The 16,922-nt window shown below is 36.5% G+C and overlaps 3 protein-coding genes across 5 annotated transcripts; 1 reads left to right on the top strand and 2 right to left on the bottom strand.

Annotated features, from left to right (window-relative positions):
* Positions 1 to 80: 80 nt before the first annotated feature.
* On the bottom strand, positions 81 to 4,319 carry LOC122284537 (calcineurin subunit B-like). Of its 3 annotated transcripts, none has more exons than XM_043095298.1 (7): positions 4,127 to 4,309; positions 3,788 to 3,893; positions 3,577 to 3,701; positions 3,355 to 3,451; positions 2,383 to 2,492; positions 749 to 823; positions 81 to 338 (listed from the first exon to the last, which is right to left on the bottom strand). In XM_043095298.1, exons 2-7 carry the CDS (start codon positions 3,882 to 3,884, stop codon positions 288 to 290), a joined length of 555 nt encoding a protein of 184 aa, XP_042951232.1. In that variant the 5' UTR covers positions 3,885 to 3,893; positions 4,127 to 4,309; the 3' UTR covers positions 81 to 287. The 3 variants fall into 3 exon arrangements, with proteins under 3 accessions (XP_042951232.1, XP_042951233.1, XP_042951234.1); XM_043095299.1 differs by having other exon boundaries at positions 3,815 to 3,893; positions 4,127 to 4,305; XM_043095300.1 differs by lacking the exon at positions 81 to 338 and having other exon boundaries at positions 743 to 823; positions 2,307 to 2,492; positions 4,127 to 4,319.
* A 1,291-nt stretch (positions 4,320 to 5,610) lies between these two features.
* On the top strand, positions 5,611 to 8,026 carry LOC122284505 (protein SRG1-like). Its single transcript, XM_043095296.1, has 4 exons — positions 5,611 to 5,948; positions 6,361 to 6,608; positions 6,801 to 7,125; positions 7,464 to 8,026. The coding sequence occupies exons 1-4, from the start codon at positions 5,697 to 5,699 to the stop codon at positions 7,698 to 7,700; spliced, it is 1,062 nt and encodes a 353-aa protein (XP_042951230.1). The 5' UTR covers positions 5,611 to 5,696; the 3' UTR covers positions 7,701 to 8,026.
* A 545-nt stretch (positions 8,027 to 8,571) lies between these two features.
* LOC122284489 (pyrophosphate-energized vacuolar membrane proton pump 1) lies at positions 8,572 to 14,815 on the bottom strand. The gene is made up of 8 exons (XM_043095295.1): positions 14,430 to 14,815; positions 11,775 to 12,349; positions 11,312 to 11,691; positions 10,704 to 10,790; positions 10,291 to 10,621; positions 9,297 to 9,707; positions 9,149 to 9,208; positions 8,572 to 9,038 (listed from the first exon to the last, which is right to left on the bottom strand). The coding sequence occupies exons 1-8, from the start codon at positions 14,668 to 14,670 to the stop codon at positions 8,832 to 8,834; spliced, it is 2,292 nt and encodes a 763-aa protein (XP_042951229.1). The 5' UTR covers positions 14,671 to 14,815; the 3' UTR covers positions 8,572 to 8,831.
* Between the last annotated feature and the right edge of the window lie 2,107 nt (positions 14,816 to 16,922).

The following is a 16,922-nucleotide window of genomic DNA, read 5'->3' as shown; positions in this document are numbered from 1 at the left end:
ATTGCTTTCAATTGAGGAAATTAGAAAAAACCGAGACGCTTGCACTTCAGAGACTGAAGACAGGCCCGAGATTTTTGGAATGAAGCAATAATAATGATCAACCATTTATTTTTTATAGTAATAATTACACAGGTTGTTTATTTTATATTGCTCATCGATCAAACATTTTTTTGTGAGCAAAAAGATGTATTAATACAGGTGTAATTGACATGAATTTTCTACAAGGATACAGTTGAGTTTACATTTCGTCTTGAGCTACATAGCAACAGATAGCAGGGCTGGCTGTATTAGTCAACTGGAACTTCAACCTCTATTTTTAAGTCAGAACTGCCAAGAACCTGTAACAGATGTGAAGAAATGATGGTAAACATTGAAAAAGAAGCAGAAGAAGAAGAAGATAGTAATGCAAACTCTGAAGAACAAGCATAGTCATGCAAATCCATGGCAGTTTTTTAAGGTATACATTCCGTCAGTGATGTTTCTTTAAATGCAAGTTAGCCAGGGTTATAAATGGTCAAGCTGAAGAAGAGAAGGTGTGCCTTTGCATGTGAACAACAGTTTACTTCAAATGATCCAAACCAGGGCCTGGGCATCTATCTGATTCACTGGTTTTTAACAAGACAATTAAATATGGTGAGCAGTACCCAGAATCATGTAACTCCAATTTATCCCTTTTTTTCTCCACTTTCTTCTACCCTTCTTTTACAGGGTGTGAATCGTTGCTAGATATATGGAAAGAATTAAGTACCTTAATGAAGTCATCCAACATTAAATAAGATTCCTTTGTGTAACCCGTTTCTGCCAAGACTTGGCTCAATACTTGCTGTGAACCAAAGAATAGAGTGTGGAAGTCATGTTAGGCTTCAGTAAAATCTAACCAAATAGAAAATTAAAAACTTTTGGGTACAGATAAGCAAGTGATTCTATGCCACAAACATAAACAGTAAGTATTAGAATTTAGAAAGAAAGAAGAAAATGAAGCAATATAATAAAATTCATGAAGGAATTGCAGCTGTTCTTTTCTCATGATAATAAGTAGGATACTAAGATTTCATCAAATTTTTCAAAAGTTATCTTATTCTCAAAAGAGAATTGCCATGCCTACACAAAGTAGTGGAAAAAACTACTTTGCAAACTTACATGGCTTAATGTGGTACATCAAAGTGTAAAGCTCTATTCATGTAAACTGGATTTAGGCCCCGTTTGGATAATGAGAGTGTTTCATCTCATCTCATCATTACAACTTTCTCAAATTCTCACACAAAATATAATAAAAAATTCAACTTTTTCAAATCTCAAAACAATAATAATATTAAAAAATATTATTCTAACAATATTTTATTCAACGTTCAACTTTCATTTAAAACCATCTCATCTCATTATCCACCATTTGCAAACAAAGATTATCCACCATAAATTATCCACAATTTGTAATTCTCTTTGTAAACCTAGTATTTCTCTTATCTAAGAGGACTGAAATGATTCCAAGGAACCACCCAATTTCATCAATCACATAAATCAAGAAGAATGCCAATTTGATATTAGACTCCATAGGTGAGAAAATAGAGGCAGCCGTTTCAATGCAAGAAGTGGAACAGTTCCACTAGTCTTTGATTTGGCACTAAAATTCCCATCGATTAACATTTTCAATCTTTGTGATTATCTTTGTACACTTTAACCAATTCAACTAATCAAAGTGACAATCATGTCAATCAATGATACAACCCTCCATTCTTCCCCAGATTTTCCAATATAAGATAGTGTTCTGTCCAGGCTATTCCTCTCTTCCATGAACAAACCGTGCATGGTGAAATATGCAAACAATTTGGTTTTAGTTTGAAAGCAACAAAAGGGTATATAGGATTGGAAATGTGTTGAAACCAGTTCTGATAGTGTCCATTGCGGCATTGGTATTGGTATGATACAAGTCTCCTTAATACCCCAATGCAGAATGCAAACTCAAAAAAAGCAATCACCCAGTTTACTGTGAGACATTCATCCAGTTCTCTATTATGTCAATCCACATCAATCAAGCTAACAGAAAAGGGTTTTCACGAGATTGGTATAGTAGAAAATCAGGCAACACTACTTTATCCATCAGTCTCAAAAACTTCACAGGATCAGATGTATCCCACATCAAGGCAACCACCTACAGGTGCACCCACAGAGACACACACACACACCCCCACCCCTAGTTCAATGTACCATACCAAACAACGGCAAGGTTTGGTAAGTGATCTGGAAATTAATTTCTAACAAAAAATCAAGAGAAATATTAATATTCGTAATGATATTGTAAAACTCACTGTGTAACAACCTTTATCCCTTATCGTATGAGTTAAGGATGAAACAAAACTTATAATGTTGCATCCTTTTTAATACCTCTCTTTGCTTATCAGACAGGAATGAACCTGACAAATCCCGAAGCACTTCTAATATGTCATTGAAAGACACCTTTCCATTACTGTCTGAATCATATACTCTGAAAATAACTGGACAATAAAAAAACCAGTAATATTAATATAACACCCAAACATTTTCAACCCTTCACAGTTCAAGACCAGTCACTTCTTAGAAAAACCACCAGATATAATTTATGATAAGAAAGCATGTTTTTTTAAAGTACGAAAGCACAAAAAATTAATAGAATAACAATGATAACAACAACAAAAGCGACATCAAGCATAAAAAAGAGTGTTTTGTTAAATGACATCACTGTTCATGTATGGCTATACCAGCTCAATTAGTTAACTTCAATCCTAGACAGTATTTTCTGCTATCAAAACAATTTTATTCAATCTATTTAGCCCTTTCTTTTATCCCTGGCTAGCAATAAAAAACTCAATCGGATCCTTACAAGCTTTCAAATCAGGTACCACACAATTTATAACTTTATTGTTAAATGTACATTCATTGCCAGGTTTATTGACCTAACTAGACATTACTATTAAGAGTTGCCACACTTCTTCAAAAATTCACAAAATTTTATAGCATCAAAATTCTAAACCTATTTAGACTAAAAACACCCGCCTCTCTTCTCAATTTTATTTGTTGAGACTTTTTTACTACTCTAACTAACAAATACTGCTTTCCTCTCCTTCCCTTTTTTAGATGTTGAAAGATAGATAACAACATTTGAAATTGTTCCCAAATCCAAATTCTCCAATCTCATACTTAAAACAGGCTGCAAACCAAAAGGAACAACATATATAATGCATCTAAATAAACGTAGGCATTGCTCCACATGTAGTTATCATGCAATAATACGATCCTTATAATATCAAATACCCTTTTTATGAAATTGCATCAGAAGCACGAATAATCATGATAAATCATGAGATAATCAGCACTTACACTCAATTTTATGTTGTATAGTAGCTTTAGCACTAAAGGCCGACAAGAAAGCTACGAAGTCCTTGAAATTCAAGCCATCCACCATCTTAAGCAGCCTCTGAAAATGATTACCGAGTCAAGCTCTCAAATTAAGATACAAATTTATCATGCATCATCAAGAAACAACAGAATTAGGCATCACAAAGACTCAAATACGTATTCTTTTAGACATCCCGAAGCTACCTGAGAAAGCGGATTCATGGCAAACTCAGGAACCGATAAGAATTCATCAGCCGAGATAAAACCCTTTGCATTCCGATCAAGTTGGCAAAATCTTTGATATAAAGAGACTATTTCTTGCTGGGAAACTGCATTTCATAGATAAAACACTTCCAAAAGATAACTAAATAACAAAATAAAAGAAACCCATAGATTAAAGACAAGGATAACCCACATAAATTATAAGACAAGGATAACCCACATAGATTATTGCAGTGTTCCTGCACTTCCTCGATATCATACTGCGTTAGCATAGATGGAGCCTGCCCCATTGGATTTTACTGTATAACAAAAATTCCAAACAAACTGTAATTCAGAAATCATAAGTGAACAAAATTTTCTCTCCAGAATGTTGGAAGAACACTGCTGTTTGATTGTAGAGAAACTATGATACGGAAAGAAAAGCCTTTGTTCATGTGAATTCATCACAACCATATGTCAAAGTTAAGTATTCAGTTCAGCAACAAAAGCACGGGAAGGAAAGAAAAAGAAAGAAGAGGATGAAGGAAGGAACCTGAGAATTCGAGCTGTTACGTGGACGGTTAGAAAGCAGAGGATGATATAGAGATTATCATCGACGCATTAAAATGCAGACATTGTTCGGCCATAAGACGTGACGGAAGAGTTCAGTTGATCGCACGTGTCTCCGCAGTACTGTGCTGTTTGTATTTGGTGGTTTGGGCCAAAAGATATGCTAAAAAGAACAAAAATGAGGGTCGGATCATTCATACAAGCAAACTTAAAAACCTAGATAATTCGACAATGATAAGCCTAGATTCACACACCACGCATCAAAGTTTGGGCTTGCTACCAAGAGATACAGAATTGCCTAAATAAGTTGACATTTCCCTGGATCTCATTACCAATGGGCCCAAGCCATTTTGAATTTATCGATATAATTCTATGTGCTGGGCTGATTCGATGCTGCATTTTTCACCGGAAGTTTTGTCTCTTTATAATGTAAATTTTCTAAAGAATCTCCCTCTCCGATATTCGAGAGAAAAGTTGAAGATTTTCAGTATTTTTGTTGTGTAAATTTTGGATAAAATGTTTTTGTTCTAAGCTGACGTTACAATCTCTCTCCCGTTGTTTAAATTCATGACCTCCTCGTCATGGTCCGTATCGCACCTCCATCACAAAATTAATGACATGTTGCATTGTCTTTGTCCCGAAGAAGATAGACTTCTGCAACTCTAACCAATGATCTCCAAGGAGAATCTCGAGTTTATTGACAAAATTTGCCAGCAAATAATTACAATGCGATAATCAAAGATGGAAATGATGTTTGTCTTCTAATGGATTGCTGAGTCAGATATCACGACTAACTTCTGTTGGCTTGTCTTTAATAAGACATTGAGCTTTGTGATGTTGCTTTTCATCAAAACATTTGCTTGCTTTGGCTCAGCCACCAGCTTGAATAAGCCAAGCAAGCACACAAACTTAGCTACCTAGCTTTGGGGCAAAACATTGCCAAGTCTCATCGTATCCGACGTTGGTTCTATTAGTTTCAGCACACGAGCAGTTGATGCAGAGGAAGTATTATAAACCCAACATTTTCTTTTGTTTTGGGTTAAGCAAAAAAGTAACAACTCTGAAGAGCACAAGAAGCTATTGGCCATTTGGGTATTATATATGGAAAATTCTATGTGCAGTCATTTTTGCAGACTCCTTTGTACACTCCAGTGATATGATTGGTTGTGTATTAAAAAAAAATTAATCCAATTAATTATATCAGTAGAGTGCATAAAAAATACACAAAAATAATTGTATGTAGCAATACTCATTATATATTATCTCACACCTTTATCATTGAAAAGTGATGTTAGGCAATATCTGCCACATTCGTGGGCAAAAGAATAAAAGACTTGGTATTTAATTGATGTTTTTTTTTTTTTAAATACCGTTTTGATGTCTTTTTTAGTACTTTAAAAATAATTTAAAATATTTATTTAATTATTAAATAAAAGTAGTCTAGACACATTATTGGACCCGTACCATTTTCTTAACTTCTAACAACACGTCACTACAACACTGTAAAAAACGCCATCAATCAAGAGCCTGAGTACTAGTCAGGAACTGAAAACATGGCCGGAGTTACCTTTCTCTCGGCGGAGGTATTGCTATCAAAGCGCGTCCAGGATATGGTCCTCAATGGTGAAGAACCACCACCACTATATATTTGTAGAGATGGTGATGCAAACGAAGATGTTTCTTCTGCATCATCTTCGATTCCCATCATCGACCTGAGTCTCCTCTCATCTTCAGCACCAGGCAGTAAACAAGAAGAGGAACTAGAGAATCTTCGGTCAGCACTCTGTTCATGGGGCTGCTTTCAGGTATGTACTCATTATTCAATTGTGTTCATATCAAGAGAACGCAGTTTTCTGCAGTTTGGACGAAATACTAAGTTGACCTGCAATTCTGCAATCGGTTATGTAATTAGATTTGCTCTTGTTTTGATGGTCACGCAATAGATGCTAGGACATACCCTGAAACCGAAAAGGTGATACCAAAAAGGAAAAAAGATTTTTACTTTGCAATTATGGTTTCCATTTTACTTCTCCATTTTCTAAGTTCATTGTGGCAGAAAGCAAGTAAACTGATAGCCAGTTTGTACTCAGTGACGGCTAGATGTGCCATGATGATTCATAAGACCTATTTTAAATGTTTGATGCGAGTTGTTTGTGTTTCATGATATGAATTTGAAATTCTTTCAACAGTAATTACAGTTTTGTTCTGGTTTTGCAGGCAGTGGGTCATAACATTTCAAGTTCATTTCTGGAGGAGTTGCGTCAGGTGGGAAGGGAATTCTTCCAGCAGCCGATCCAAGAGAAGAAGAAGCAAGCTAAAGGGGTTGAAGAGTTTGAAGGGTACGGAGCGGATCCGGTCCCTGAAGAAGGTCAGCCCCTTGACTGGTCCGATCGCTTGTTTCTTGATGTGTACCCAGAAGATCGAAGGAAGACCAAATTCTGGCCAGAAAACCCTGCATCCTTCAGGTGCGCTTCCACCTTGCCCCTTTTACTGGAAATAAAAACCAAGATATTGTCGAAGAAACATAAAAAGTTGTAACAGAAATCAAATCCTGCAACTTGCATCATTCTGTTTGCCATAATAACTCTTCATAAATCATCAAATGTCATCGAATAATTGACAACAGAAATATGTTTGAGATACTTGAAATTGTGCAGAGTTGTTCTAGAAGAATACACTGTAAAGATGAAGATGTTTACAGAGATCGTTTCCAAAGCCATGGCAAAGTCCTTGAGTTTAGAAGAAAATTGCTTCTTGAATCAGTTTGGGGAACGAGGACCGCTTCAAGCGCGTTTTAACTACTACTCATGTTGTCAAAGGCCTGATCTTGTTCTCGGCCTCAAGCCTCATGCAGATGGATCAGGATACACAGTTATCTTGCAAGATGATGTAGAAGGTCTTCAAATCCTCAAAGATGGACAATGGCTTACAGTTCCTACTATTTCTCATGCTCTCCTAGTCCTCATGGGCGATCAAATGGAGGTATTTTAATATCTAGCTAAATTGTAGTGTGGTCTAAATGCTATTCTCTTAAATTCATAAACCCTAACTGAACATACTTCTCAAAGACATTCATCCTATGCGGCATTTGAACACTCTGGAAGCATTAGATCATTTGATGACACGTCAAGGGATAATGAATAGAATTTCTCTATAAATTTAAGAAGTTGCAGTGGCATCGTGGACTTCTACAAAGTAGAATGTCATATTTCCAAAAATGGAAGCATAAAAAAAACCAAATCTGCATGATTAGAATTTTTGCACAGATGAAAAATAAAACATGTTAATATTTTATAACTGGTTCTCTGTGATATTAACAGATAATGACCAATGGGATGTTCAAGAGCCCAGTGCATAGGGTAGTGACCAACTCGGAGAGGGAGAGAATTTCTGTGGCTGTGTTCTATACGCCTGAACCAAACAAAGAGATTGGACCAGAAGAAGGGTTGGTCAGCGAGGAAAGACCAAAGTTATTCAAGAAGGTGAAAGACTATGCAGATACACACTGGGAATTCTACCAGAGAGGAATGAGAGCACTTCATGTTGCTAAAGTCTAGGATTTTGCCCTCTTATTAAACTGATAAGGCAGTTTGCTTACATGTTACTGCACCTATAACTACTAGCCAATTCTGCTACAGATAAGCAATTTTGCGGACACCTCGTGCACACATGCTGACATGGCAGGGTAATTAAAAAAAATAGAAAAAGAAAAATCGAGGTGGTCTTGCTGCACGTTTAGATGCTTTATGTAGTAAATACTCGAGACCATCTGATCTCAATAAGCTTCAACTAGTATGGAGCCGCCTGCTTTTGGTTCTTTGTACAATGATTGTACTGAAAATATAATAATAAGAAGAAATGATATTTGCAGTTGGTTATGTAAGCAACGTGCAGTCGCTTTGAAAAAAATGAATTAATATGGGACCTGTATAAAAAAAAACTAATTTTTTAATTGTAAACCCTACTCTTTTTCAAAGCGATTGTGCGACATTTGTAATTCTATGACGGTATGTAATATTGCCATAACTTATTTCCATGAATCAAATTATTGTTTTGTTTGACCAAAACTCTTCGCTGCTTCGCATCCTTCCAAGTGCTAAAAACTTGGAAACAAGCGAAAAGTGCAGCTCCAAAAGCAGAAATCAAGAGACCACTGCGCCATCTCGAGTTGTCCAACAAGTTGCTATGCATAACAGACTCCTCTAAACTCTAAAACTGCGATTTTAGTTCGAAGAGAACGTTGAAAGCCTTCTCACAATGAGCTTCTTGAACCAGTTGTGTTTCCAGAAGACAACTTGATAGGCAGGGGTAAGACATCACGGTTTATCAAGTGCACAGACTATGAAATTTATCAGTTCATGTGAACCTTTCGTATGATGTGAACATCCAAGAAATAAGTTCTCTTTGAATGATACTCTTTTAGTCAACTTGCCAAAAACTGAATTTTGCATATCAAGCTCGATTTTCGGAAAGAAACTACCATATATCCGGAAGAATCATTTCCCAAAATTAGTTCTCAGAGTTCATAATTGAATCCAAACACTGCCTTAAAGGCGAGAAGGATAGTGATACAAGAAAAAACGCAAGTTAATAAGCCTCTTCCGTCAGACCAAATAAAAAAAAAGGCAAAATGGAAATAAACTCCCCCCTCCTACCAGGGAAACCACCGCATCCATGATCCCACCCTCTCAGAAGATCTTAAAAAGCAGGCCGCCGTGTGTGGCAAAGAAAGGAGCAAACACCAGAGACTCAACTGCCATGAGCTTAATGAGGATGTTTAGTGATGGGCCGGAGGTGTCCTTGAGCGGGTCTCCAATGGTGTCACCAATCACAGCTGCCTTGTGTGGCTCAGAACCCTTTGGGCCAAGGCTCCTTGCATGCTCCGAGGCACCAGCCTGACAACAAGATCCCAGAGAAACCTGATTAGTTCAAAGATGGAATAAACAGGACCTGACCTATACATAACAACACTAGCCTGCTTTAACCATCATGACTTTGTACTTACCTCAATATACTTCTTTGCATTATCCCATGCACCACCAGTGTTAGATGCAGATATTGCTATCTGTAACACAACAAAACCAAAAAGTAACATATAGCAAGCAAGCAAATTCACCGAGCACAAACAATATGCTTCAATATGCTAGCATTACCTGAACACCAGAAACAAGTGAACCAGCCAGAACACCAGATAGTGTTTCCACACCAAAGAAGGTTCCAACAATAAGAGGTGTAAGCATGACAAGGGCACCCGGAGGAATCATCTCCTTGATGGATGCATCCGTAGAAATCTTGACACAGGTAGCATAGTCAGGCTTGGCATGACCCTCCAAGAGACCTGGAATAGTGTTGAATTGCCTGCGAACCTCCTCAACCATTTTCAAGGCTGCACTTCCTACACTCTTCATGGTCATGGCAGAGAACCAGTAAGGAAGCATGGCACCCACAATCAGTCCAATGAAGACCTTGGGGGTTAGTACGTCAACAGTTGAAATTGCAGCACGACTCACAAAGGCACCAAATAGAGCCAAAGACACAAGCGCTGCAGATCCAATAGCAAATCCCTATAAACAAATGAGAATTGAAGAAGCTCAGTGGTATCCATAAAGAGAAAAGCATGGGAAAAGGAGACAATTGTTACTTGAAGATCAAAACAGATTACAAATCGCAGATAAAGGTAAAAAGATAAACGGTAACAGCAATCACATGAGTCTTCAGCCTAGCTTATGTGAAAAAACAAGAAGTTTAAGGCCTGTGGGAGGCAACAAGCAGCTTAAATGCGCCCCTGTCCAGTCATGATGGAAGTCACACCAGGGCAATCTTTCCAGACTATACAAGGCCAGCTCCATTAAAAATTAAGCTGTAAAAAGCTCTTAGTTGTTTGGGAGTATTTTGGGCCTTATGACTCAACTACTGTAATTTTACTGAAAAGAATTGTGACATTTTCATCCTTCAAACATTGAGCATGAATGGAAGCAAGAGAGGATGGTGCAAGACTTTAGACTTGACTGAAGAATTGATACTAACAGTTCATCATTTGCAAATTTACACTAACCCCCAAAAAAATCATTTGCACATTTACAGCAAGAACATGAGCTACTTATAGACTCGAGGCCAAAGCACACTCTATGAAACTATAAAATGTACCTTGCCAATCGCAGCAGTGGTGTTCCCAGCAGCATCAAGGGCATCGGTTCTCTCACGGATTCGATGGCTCATGCCTGCCATCTCAGCAATGCCTCCAGCATTGTCACTGATGGGTCCATAAGCATCAATGGCCAATCCAGTAGCAATGGTGCTCAGCATTCCAAGGGCAGCCACTGCTATACCATACATTGCAGCAAAGCTAAAACTAACAAAAATGCCAACTGCAATGGCAAAGATTGGAATGATGACAGATTTGTATCCCAAAGCAAGGCCAAATATAACATTGGTGGCAGCTCCAGTCCTGCAGGAATCAGCAACATCTTGCACCGGGCTGCAAGGAAGTTCATAGGTTTAATACCCAAAAATTAAAAGCAAAAAGATAGAACCAAAAGCAGGTTCGTATTTTAAAATACCTGTACGCATTGCTAGTATAATATTCTGTTACAAACCCAATAATAAGTCCAGCCCAAAGACCAACACCCACGCACAAGAAGAGCTCCCTGCACACACAGATGATTTCAGTAGTCGCACATCAATAATGTTCTACAAGCTCAAGGAACCAACTTATGCAATTTGAGCAGGTTTAAAGCAGTATGAATTGAAACAATTCTTAGTCCATGATTAAATCAGTGGGCTCGTCATCTTCAATAATTGCTAATCCACATTGATGTTCATGTTTCATTTAATACTTATACAGCATGTAACAATCTGTAAAGAGCCTCACAAAGATATGAAGGCAACTAGCAAATAAAAGAAGAATACAAAGTACAGATAGCTATAGGTCTGATTTTCGCTGACCCAATGTCTCAAACAACTGAATCAAGATCAGAATGACCATAGGTCTGATCATTCCACTAATTCTATGTGAATTATGCATACAAAAACGTAAACACAAAGCTCTTGAAGCCTTTTTGCTTGGCACACAATTTACTTAAATACAGAACCTTCTTTTTTTATCAGTACTTAAATACAGCACCTCTATACACTACATAAGTTAGATGGAGTTTCAAGTAAACCTTACCAATTTTTCACAACTTTTTGAACACCAAAATTGTAAATTGTGAAAGATGATGGTAGAGCAATCCAGCTAACAATCGCAATTCCCACGGTCATGAGAACAGTGGAGATAATGAGTTGCTTTTTCAGTGCTGGTTCAATTTCCTTGACGGCCTTGATCTCAAAGAAATCAGTTGCAAAGAGGGTCGTGACCAAACAGACAAGGATACCCATAGAACTGATGAGAAGTGGATAACACATTGCAGTGAAATCGTGGTTGATTCCAAAAGAGGAGATGGAAGCAACAACGAGGGCAGCACAAGATGATTCAGCATATGAGCCAAAAAGATCAGATCCCATTCCAGCTATATCACCCACATTATCACCAACATTGTCTGCGATCACCTAAATGAATGACAAAACTTGATCATTACAAACATGAGAAAATCGGCTATAACAATTAATTTTAGTGAATGGATATGGCTTACAGCAGGGTTTCTTGGATCGTCTTCTGGAATATTCCTCTCAACCTTCCCTACAAGGTCAGCACCAACATCTGCAGCCTTGGTATAAATACCGCCGCCAACTCTTCCAAAGAGTGCCATGGAGGATCCACCAAGGCCATAACCAGTGATAGCCTCAAAAAGGCCTTCCCAATCATCACCATAGTAAAGCTTGAAAAGATTAATGGCAATGTAAAGAAATAAAAGACCATTTGCAGCAAGGAGAAAGCCCATCACTGCACCAGATCTGAATGCAATAATGAAGGCTTTCCCTACGCCCTTTCTTGCTTCCAATGTAGTCCTTGCATTGGCATAAGTAGCAATTTTCATACCAAGGTAACCGGACATAACTGAGGTGAAACCACCAAGCAAAAAAGAGACAGTGCTAAAAATTGCAGTTGCAAGTGCTGGCTTGCACAGTTTTTGGGAATCATAAGTGCAGGGACGGTTCTTCATGCTGAATCCCTCCACAGAGCCAAGGAAGAGGAAGATCAAAATTGCAAATGCAATCATGAAGACCCCAACATACTGATATTCAGTGAAGAGAAAGGATGTCGCTCCTGTTACAGTAACGCATGCCAAAACTTTAATGAAATATAGATATGAAGATAAAGTGTTGCATGCAATATGTACATAAATTTAGCTTAATTGCGAAAATCCTGAATCGAGATTGTACGCATTGTTCATAAATTAATATTAACTACGAAATAATAAAAGATCGGCACCAATAAAAGCAATGCATTGCACAGGATCACGCAGCAAAGTTAGCCATATATCAAGTTACAAATAGATATTAGATAGCCAGTGCTACCCAGAATGAAGTAGTGAAGATGTCACGGTCGCCGCATGTTAACCACCATAAACACACTTCTAATGCCTTCCCCACGCCTCCCTCCACCGTCTTCTTTTCCACCTCCATCTCCCCCTCAGTGTGCAAACCACAAATGCCGTCGCCAACACGCGTGAATCCCATTCGTCGAGACGGATCTTTTTTACCTTCTCGTTATCGTAAGGAGCGCAAACTAGCGCATGCTCCTACTACGTTACGAGAGTAGAGATCTTCGACAACTTCTAAGATCCAGTCAAATCCGGTGTGCTTTTCTGTCGCATCTCTTAAGGTTCTTTGTGGCTACAGAAGATCACTTTTGGGGCCACAAACTTCTATCCTCCAATCTAGAGAACAAAAGTCCCATTAAGTAACTTTTTGCAAACATCGTCCTCCAAGACTTTGGAAAAAATTACACATTGTGGTGTAAGAGTTTAACCATGATTAAGGGGAAGTATATCGACTGCGTATCCAAAATACCACCAGGGGAGTAATAGGGATGTCATCCAGAGAGACATAAGACTAAATCCAACGCGCAGAAAACTAGAGTATATTAGCATAATAGAGGACTGCATGCCCATATTTTCTTGTAAAAATACAGGACGTTCAATCCCCGTGTCTTCTGTTCTTTCTATTCCATCATTATCCCCGCAGAACTTTTTTTATTTTTTGGCGGTCCAACCACTTCTCATATAATAACCCTTGTTTCCATGCACTGCCAAAGCTGGAACTACTTTATTAAATAAATAAAATCCGAACACATATCCGTTTCCACATGCCAGATAGTGTTGTTCTTAACAAAATAAGTACCTCTATATCAACCGATTCAAAACCAAACTTGATTTAGATGGGATAAGAAAGTTAAACTCTCAGCTAACAAAACATGGTAAAAACGAATGACCTTCTACACACCTAAAAAAATAAGAAAATCCAAGGAATAAAATTTTGAAGAGGAAACTCATTTTACAGGTAATATATTATTTTTTACGGTAAACAAATCGTTGTCTTCGATGCCCAAAGTTGCACACGCCTACAGCACCAAAGCCACGTATCGTGGATGACATTATTCAAGTGTGATGCACGTGCACCACACACTCACAAAATATCAATAATAACAGTGATACCCTAAAAGCCAAATAAACTTATTTAGATGAGAACAAAAACCATAAACATGCCAATAAATAAAGTATACATCGACGCGTAGATCTAAACTCGGCAAGAAATTGCTGTATACGACTTACGAAAATAATAATAATAATAATAATAATAATGTGTCAAAGCAAAAGGCGAAAAAGCAGATCTATGATAAGCGCCAGCTCAGTAAGAAGCAGAAAAAGATGAGAAGTTCCATCATCTATCTATACGTTATTCAAAACAAGTACAAAAAGCAGATGTTTTCAAGAGCGATTTATTTACCTTAATGAACCTTAACACTCGTTTGGTTTCCGTAAAACATTAATTTTTAAGCATTATTTTTCAACTTCTTTAAATCCGAAAATTACAATTTGAACGGAAACATATTATGAGAAAGGACAAAAAATAGTTCACTTTTTAGCTTGTTTTCTCAGCAGACAAACGGGCGCTAAAGTTTGATGTTCTTTTGATACGAGAAAATATGTGCATACTAGAAATTTAAATGTTACTTTCTTTTACACTCCTCCATTTCCCTAGCCAGCCAAACAATGTCGAAATCACAAGTTTTTCTCGAAGAGCAGAAACGTAAACATGTAAAGAGCCTAGAAACAGAAAAGGAACGACAACAGCAAGAGGCACCAGATCTAACTAAATCCTCATGATCTACACGTTACGCTTACCTTCAGAGATGGCGCTCTGAATCTCAGCGCACTTGAGGACGACATTCTGGTCGTTGATGCCTTCCTCCTCTTCGATCAGGTAGTCGCCGTAACCATTCTTGTTTGCGGACGAGGGAGCGTTGCGCTCAGGAGTGAGTTTCACGCGCGAGACAAAAAGCCACTGCACGAGTGAGAACGCGATTCCGACCAACGCGCAGACCGGGATCACGATCTCCGTTGCAAGCTCAGAGAGCAATGCCATTCTCACAGCCCCTCTCCGGTGTACTTAAACGCCGGAAAATGCAGAGCCTCGGCTAAACACAGAACAGAAATGAAAAGACTACGGAAGAGGTAAGAAGAGTGGGGGAGTCACAGAGAGAGGAGCTCTACGGGTGCGGCTCGGGTGGATTTATATTAGGAACTGAACGAATTACCTACTTCTTAAAAATTATAAAAAACAATTAAATATCCGAGAATTAAGGAGAAGCACTAGCGTGTAGATCCTTATTTTTGGTATTACGTCGATTCTATAACTCTCACCGTTGGATTATGCCTTTTTGATTGGTGATGGACGGTGAACCGTTGCGAATTGAGAATGAAGATGTGGGACCGGGTTACATGGCGAAGCTGGGATGATGCGGACAAAATAACCAGCGCACATTATTTTTTTTTTGTACAGAAAGACTAATTTATTAAAATCATAATGTTAAACGTTAGATTTATTATATAATAAAAATAATATTATAAATTTTTTTTTCCAACTAAGAATCAATTTCAGATGTCTCTCGTTTAAGTCTCGAATTTATTAACTTGCATTCTTAGAAAAACTACATATTAGGAATGTCTGAATATTTAATACCAAACAATATTATATATAGTTATGGAATGCATAAGTATTATACAGCTATTTTAAAGACAAAAATATTATGTATAAGTATTATTGTATATTCTTTTACGTACTCTACTAATATAATTAATTGTATATTAAAAAAATTGATTTAATCAATTATATCAGTGAAGTGAGCGAATACACAAAAGTAATTATATATAATATTACTCTTTTGAAAATTAATAGAATTCACTATTGATTTTTTTATAAATTTTATATTTATTTGTTTTAAATAATTATATAATATTTATGCACTCATAATTATAATTATTATTTTTCTTACGCAATATATTTGTATAGTTAATAACTAATATGTTGTGATGGAATGAAAGTATATGATCCGTATTTTTAGATCATTTAATATGTAAGCGTCCTTAAATTTTTATCTAAATTTAAGAATTTTTAATAAATTAAATTACAAAAATAAATCTATTTATTACTGAAAATGTGAACTAAATATGTGCATGGAAGGGACACTAGTCGTTGGATAGGAGAGGAGCAGGGGTGTGCTGTGAGTGTGCAGCGGAGCTCAGTATTATTACTGGGGGTATGGTAATATAATATTAAATATTGTTGTTGAGGATAATGTGTGGATATGTATTTTAGAACGGTTGCAGACGATGGTGACGTAGCATGTTTTGAATGGCGTGCAAATACTTCCGGATAAAATTAAGAGTATCGATTCATATTAACGGTCGTTTTCGTTTAGTATCAAAATATATATATTCATTCGATCCGTTAAATTTATTATATCAAAATTTTAAATTTTAATGTGATCCATTAATATAATAAATCATGTCATATTAATCTATTTTAATTTATTAGTAAATATTACGAAATAGGTTAAAACGACACAATACAATCCGTTTCAAATTGTTTATGTAAATGGATTAAATATATCCGAAATTAATCCGTTTGATTTGATTAAATTTAGTAAAATTTTATATAAATGTTAAAATCATAATATCTATAAAAATTATAAAACTAATTACAAGTTTAAAATTACAATCTAGATAATAAAATATCGAAATTGAAATTTTAACAATTTACTTTTAGGTATAAAGGTATAATTATAACTTTAACTTTCTTAACGTGTCAAAACGGGTTGACTCGTTATCAATTCATTAAATCTTAACATATCAACAAGTTTTTACTCGAACTCGTTAAGATCAAACCCTAACCCGTTATTATCGTGTCGTGTTCGTATTTAAATAACAGTTCGTGTAATATATTTGTTACTCCTAAAATAAATTCAGTGTTTCTTTAGCTCATTTTTCTTTTTTCTTTTTATATTATTTCCCAATATCTGTTTCTCCACTCTAGTCTCAAGTCTCCTGTCCTGTAAGTGGGAGATGATCCAATAAAAGAGAGAAAAGAGATCATACTTAAGTATACAAATGTCGTCGTATAATTATTTAAAAATTAAATATATATATAATTTATATTTTAAAAAATTAATTTTTTAATAATAAATTTTACTTTCTTTAAAAATAATTAATACTTGCAAACTTCATGAATTTTAATAAAAATAACCTAAAAGAAAATTCACAGTTGGCTTTAGATTGCATCTTCTTTTGGCCGTTCATTTTTCTATCAAATTATTTGGCATCCCTTTAATTATTGTC

The sequence above is a fragment of the Carya illinoinensis genome, chromosome 1 (assembly GCF_018687715.1).
Source record: "Carya illinoinensis cultivar Pawnee chromosome 1, C.illinoinensisPawnee_v1, whole genome shotgun sequence".
NCBI classification, from domain to species: domain Eukaryota; kingdom Viridiplantae; phylum Streptophyta; class Magnoliopsida; order Fagales; family Juglandaceae; genus Carya; species Carya illinoinensis.
Note: the sequence above shows the minus strand (reverse complement) of the source record. Positions and strands in the feature narration are given on the sequence as shown.

Excerpts from the sequence above, each read along its gene's own strand:
- LOC122284537 (XM_043095298.1), bottom strand. The coding sequence starts at position 3,884 with ATGGGGCAGGCTCCATCTATGCTAACGCAGTATGATATCGAGGAAGTG. Across the intron at positions 3,702-3,787 it reads ATCCTTGTCTTATAATTTAT|TTTCCCAGCAAGAAATAGTC; the intron begins GTGGGTTATCCT and ends TATGAAATGCAG. Across the intron at positions 3,452-3,576 it reads CCATGAATCCGCTTTCTCAG|AGGCTGCTTAAGATGGTGGA; the intron begins GTAGCTTCGGGA and ends AATCATTTTCAG.
- LOC122284505 (XM_043095296.1), top strand. The coding sequence starts at position 5,697 with ATGGCCGGAGTTACCTTTCTCTCGGCGGAGGTATTGCTATCAAAGCGC. Across the intron at positions 5,949-6,360 it reads GTTCATGGGGCTGCTTTCAG|GCAGTGGGTCATAACATTTC; the intron begins GTATGTACTCAT and ends CTGGTTTTGCAG. Across the intron at positions 6,609-6,800 it reads GAAAACCCTGCATCCTTCAG|AGTTGTTCTAGAAGAATACA; the intron begins GTGCGCTTCCAC and ends GAAATTGTGCAG.
- LOC122284489 (XM_043095295.1), bottom strand. The coding sequence starts at position 14,670 with ATGGCATTGCTCTCTGAGCTTGCAACGGAGATCGTGATCCCGGTCTGC. Across the intron at positions 12,350-14,429 it reads TCAGAGCGCCATCTCTGAAG|GAGCGACATCCTTTCTCTTC; the intron begins GTAAGCGTAACG and ends TTACTGTAACAG. Across the intron at positions 9,708-10,290 it reads CCACTGCTGCGATTGGCAAG|GGATTTGCTATTGGATCTGC; the intron begins GTACATTTTATA and ends ATTTGTTTATAG.